Here is a 5,126-nt window from a genome sequence, read left to right as displayed (position 1 = left end):
GAGTCTTGAACAAATTTACATAAAGGGTTTCCCAATAGAAACTGTACAAGAGAATATTTTACTTTTTTAGGATTAAAACTTGAAAGTAAACTCACATTAGACACCTTTAAAAACATCTCCAAAAATCTTTCAATAGTAAACAAAATGAAGCCCTTCCTGGACTTCTCTGTATTGCTAAAGAAAATCCCCATAGACTAATAGCAGTTTGAAACTTTACACTACCATTTCACAGACCATTTGAAGAAGGTTTAACTTCTCCGTGTGTGTGGACCAAAAATATGGAATAGCTTAGATACAGAGCAAAAGCATCCACAACCTCAAAAACACTTACAAACAAATCATGAGGGAAAAATACAGAAAAGGAGGAACATAAGGTGCAGTATTAGAGGTGTAACATGACTAACTTGTTTTCCTGTAACATGATTAATAATATTGCTGAAAACAGAGATTTATTGTGGTTTGTTTTTGTTTATTATGTTTGATTTTCATTTCATTTTATTTTGTGTTCTTCTCTTTTCGTTTTAAGGGTCAGGCTTGTGTCTGCATTATTTTTGTTTTGACTACTTTTGGTTCAATGAAAACATGAGCACACAACTAGAAAATAGGAAATGATGCCTTTTCTGTGTGTTTCTTACATTCCCAGGTTCTTCACAGCCTGTTCTTTCTGGGAGTGATCAACTGTCCACCGTTTTCACCCCAAAGTCTTCTGGATGATGATGATGAAATATTGGACTATTTGAAGAAAGAGTATCCTCTACCCTTTCAGCTTTATTTGACTCAACTTCCCAGGATGAGTCCGTTTTCCTGTTTGCTAGACATGGTAGGATCTTCTCTGATGATGAAATATTTCATTATGATGTTTATGTTATAAGCTCAAAGACAACTGTAGACAAAAACAAGTTAAACATACTTGAAATTTCCTTTAGCTTTTTTGTTTTCTCAGAACTCTAAACTATAAGGTAGATAAAATATATTTGTTTCGATTAGTTTTGGATTTAGTCCTGCAAGATGACATCAACTCTTGTCACACCTTCCTGCAGTTCTTCCTGCTACCGAAGGTCTCATTTATGAGTTTCAGTTTCTCTAAAATGAAACTCAGCTCTTGTCAGACGGAAATCAAAATGGCGTCTGAACATCAAAATGAACTCTAGAAGATGGAGAAACAGAGAAAAATATTATAGTCATATTTTAATCAATTCTTTCATTTGAATTCAATCACATTTTATAAACTGATTTTTTTTTTTTTACTGGATTTGATTTTTAGGTCAGGAAGTCTTCTGGATTGTGATGCTTTTGCTCACATCTTGATCCTTTTTCCATCAGGTCGTCTCCCTCTATGGACAAGAAAATGAAGATCAGATTAAAGACAAACTGAAGAAAATTGTTGATAAAATGAAAAAAGACCCCACAAGTAATAAGAAAGAAGAAAGTTCCAAGAAAAAAAAAGAAAGGAAACCAAAGATTTTCTTCTCCTCCACCATCTGCATCTCTCGTATCAACATCTCTAGTTCCTGTATATATTATGGGGTGTCTATGTCCACTAAAGGTCGCCCTGCAGGAGAAATCCTGGTTGCTTCGTCCTGCTTTAGTTTTTGGCATAGACTTGTATCTGATGCTGTAATGACATATTATCCAGATAAACAGAAAAAGTCATACTTTAGCAGAAACATCAAGATACCCACTGACATCAAATGTGAGGCTTTCAATATCAGTGAGGGAAGACCAATGGATCCTTGCACATCTTGCAGTGATTTGTTTGGTTTGGACACAAATGAATGCCGGCGTTGGGCACATGGCAGCTGTGCTGAGGTTGAGAGTCTGAGCAATTTATTTAAGGGGGAACAACATGTTATGGAGGGACTAGGACCAGATGAAAATGAACAAGAAGGCAGGCTGAGAGCTGAAAAGAGGGTTTTAAAGCATCTTAAAAAACAACTGAAAATTTTTAAAGATTTTAATTGGGATGGTAGATTCTACCCTAACCTGAACCCAAACACAAACTAATTCTAGTAAAACTCAATTGAATTACTTTACAGTTTATAAAAATTGATGTTAATAACTTTTACAACTCAGTTGTTTGGTTCATGTTGGTGCCTGACAATATTTGAACTGTTTTCCAGATTTACAAACAGTCTAGAAAATTGCTTTAAACATAAAACTTTGTTTACCATTTCATTTATGTATCAGTTAAGTACCAACACTTTTCTGCACATTCTGTAGTTGTTTAATTAAAATCATCAAATCAATCTGTTTTGATCCATTTGATAGTTTTTCAAATGATCTGTAAAATCTGTCAAATAAATGATTGATTGAACTTATTTTGTGTCCAGTTTGTTTATGCGATCTTAAAACAGTTTTCTGTTTCTGCTTTTGTAATTTTTGTGTTTAAATTGAAATTTTCTCCCACAGTGCATCCCACCAACATCATTTTCATGTCATTATCAAAACAGAGCATATCTTAAGATTTTCTTCTGTGAAAAATTGTATCTCAAAAGTAGAAGCCATCAGGTTATACCTCACACACTTGATAACCCAGAGATAAAATACATTTCTTATTAAAGTTTGGGTTATTTTAATGTACCGGATTCAGTATTTCCACTTTTCTCATCAGTATAAATGAAGATGTATATCATAGCAGACTACAACTCTATAGTTGTAGACCTGTGGATTCATTTTCTTTGCTTTCAGCGCCCTCTGCTGGTCAAACAGATGAAAAAGACTTTAAAAAGGATCACATCATATGCAGTAAATCAAATTGTTGTGCTTAATCTTAGTTTGTGCACAATGGTGTGGTGGTTAGCACACTAACCTCACTGTGAGAAGGTTCTTGTTCCTGTCCCACCTGGGACTTTTCTGTGTGGAGTTTGTACGGGAATTGATTTTAGGTTGTTTTATTTGACAAAATGTAAAGTATCGCCAGATTTATCACTATAAACAGGTATTTCTCCTTGGTAACCACTATTTAGCTTTTGCCTGATGGAACAGATTCAACTCAACAGATACAATTTCTAATTCCAGAAGTTCACAATAACAATAGTGTTCTCTCAAAGTTAATAAAAACTCAATTCTGTGCGTAGAGGTGAAGCAGGTTTTCTGCACTCAAGAAGGTCTTAGAAAGCCGTTGCATTGTTTTGGGCCTTTATCCTGCTTTTCCTAAACCTTTCAGAGTTAACCGTGTCCTGGAGCCTGACCGGGACGCTGCCTCCGGATACGCCTTGCAGGATCCCGACTGGAGCGCATTATGTCCTGGAGCCTCGGCACCAGGCCGGCCGCCATGATGCCACTCCCGCGGTCTCCATCACGAGAGTTAAGCCCTGTCGGCCTCTTTGTGAGGTTGTAATCCCACGCTCGGCTCGGGCGAGTCTTTCTGGCAGGGGCACCGCTAGGGCTTTTGGGCCCCATGAAAATAATTTTCAATCTCAAATGATCAATTAGAAATATATCTTATGAGATTAAAGAGATAATACCTAAGAGTAACTGGGGTAGTTTTCCCATTTGAATAGTTTCAGAAAGTGTTTGAAGAATAAAAGGATAAAGTTTACTAGATGTTTTTGCAGAATTCACCTGACAGACCATAAAAGCATCTTGTACCTCCTCTAGGGTTATGTTGGTGTCAGATTCATTAATCATTTTTGAGATATTATATAGTTTAATGGACTCTATGGCTGGGTGACATGGTCAAAAATTCAAATCTTAGATTTGTTTCATTCCAAATTTGATTTTGATAGATGTTTTTCTCTCTGCTATACAACATAATTTACAAATGACAGAATATATTCAACAAGCTATTTTAATGTAACTTTTTTTAGAAATATGCTCAAATACAGTGCAGATACATATGAGCTGTAAAAATGTTTGTAGAACAATGCAGCAGGTGTTTGTGAGCTATCAATAGCTTGAGTTCTCATTAGAGGAACACTATTCAATCGGCAGAGCAATTTTGGGAGCAACAGCCTTCAAAGTGATTTGACAGAGGTTTGATGCTCCAAGTTTGAAACCAATTCTATTTTTTGACCTGATTACATTATTTTCCCAAAAAATAAAAACAAAAAAAAACATGTTCATTTAAAAAAAAATGAAACCATGCACAGCAAATTAGGCGGTGTAAATTTGATTCCATAGAATTTACACTGAATTCAGTGATTAGTTTGGTCCAAATTCTAAACGTTGTCCACTTGAGTTAATTAAATAACACCAAAATAGTGTAAAATTTCAACACTGCGAGAGTTTATTTGCAGATATTATTTGACTCTGTCCAGATGAAACATAACACTCATGATGTTAAGTGCATCTACACTCAAAGTGTTGAAATGAACACTATCCAGTGTTTCATCTACACCTTATGAAATCTAATTATTATTCCAAAATGAGTTGATCATTCACCTAAATGGAGAATTACATAGTTATACTCAGGTCATACAATAAACTCTTGCTTAGATATTCTACATCTTAACTACGTAGCCATATGTACTAAAACACTAATTAGCAACAGTGATTCATGTTCAAGAATATACAAATAAGCAACCAAACCGACAGCAGTTCAAGAAGATTTTTAATTGCCAATTCAAAGTGTCATTGAACATAAAATTAGTACAGACAGTAAAAGCAATAAGAGATTGAAAATCGAAATCTGTTGTCTCACTAGAATATGCCACCCTGAAGTGTGAACTGGTCAGTGTAATTACTCAGCAGGATCATCAGAACATGGTACTGTCATGAAGAGGCTAAGATGTTAGGATCCATTTGCAAATGGTCTAATGGAACAGAGCAAGGGCAAGACATGGACAGCGTCAAAAGGCAGAGAATCAAACTAGGGATACCTGCTCAGACTGACAGATAAACACAATCAAGACTTCTGTGATTTCTAAGTGGGGGAACTTGCAAAATCACAGGGTGTTCAAATACTTACTTGCCTCACTATAAGTGCCAAAAACTCAACAGTATTTGCATTAAGCACACGTAAGAGCATTAATGGCAAAAGCCACTAGCCGTGTTTTTCTCTCATCCTCTTGAACTTGTGACAGTTCATCAGTAAAGACATCCGCTGATAGAATCAATAGATGACTGAAGTCAGAATTTGCAAGGAGGACATGTTCCGGAAGGGCTAACTTAAGATGCTCAAAAGA

At 35.7% G+C, this 5,126-nt stretch overlaps 1 protein-coding gene across 1 annotated transcript; it reads left to right on the top strand.

The window, feature by feature from the left end:
* Positions 1–664: 664 nt before the first annotated feature.
* LOC112137733 lies at positions 665–2,318 on the top strand (the record flags this gene model as incomplete). The annotated part of the gene is given in 2 exon segments (XM_024260194.1): positions 665–820; positions 1,324–2,318. Coding segments are annotated over 2 exon segments (837 nt in total), but the record flags the coding sequence as incomplete, so codon positions are not given.
* Positions 2,319–5,126: the final 2,808 nt, after the last annotated feature.

Source organism: Oryzias melastigma, linkage group LG9 (genome assembly GCF_002922805.2).
Source record: "Oryzias melastigma strain HK-1 linkage group LG9, ASM292280v2, whole genome shotgun sequence".
Classification (NCBI taxonomy): Eukaryota; Metazoa; Chordata; class Actinopteri; order Beloniformes; family Adrianichthyidae; genus Oryzias; species Oryzias melastigma.
Note: the sequence above shows the minus strand (reverse complement) of the source record. Positions and strands in the feature narration are given on the sequence as shown.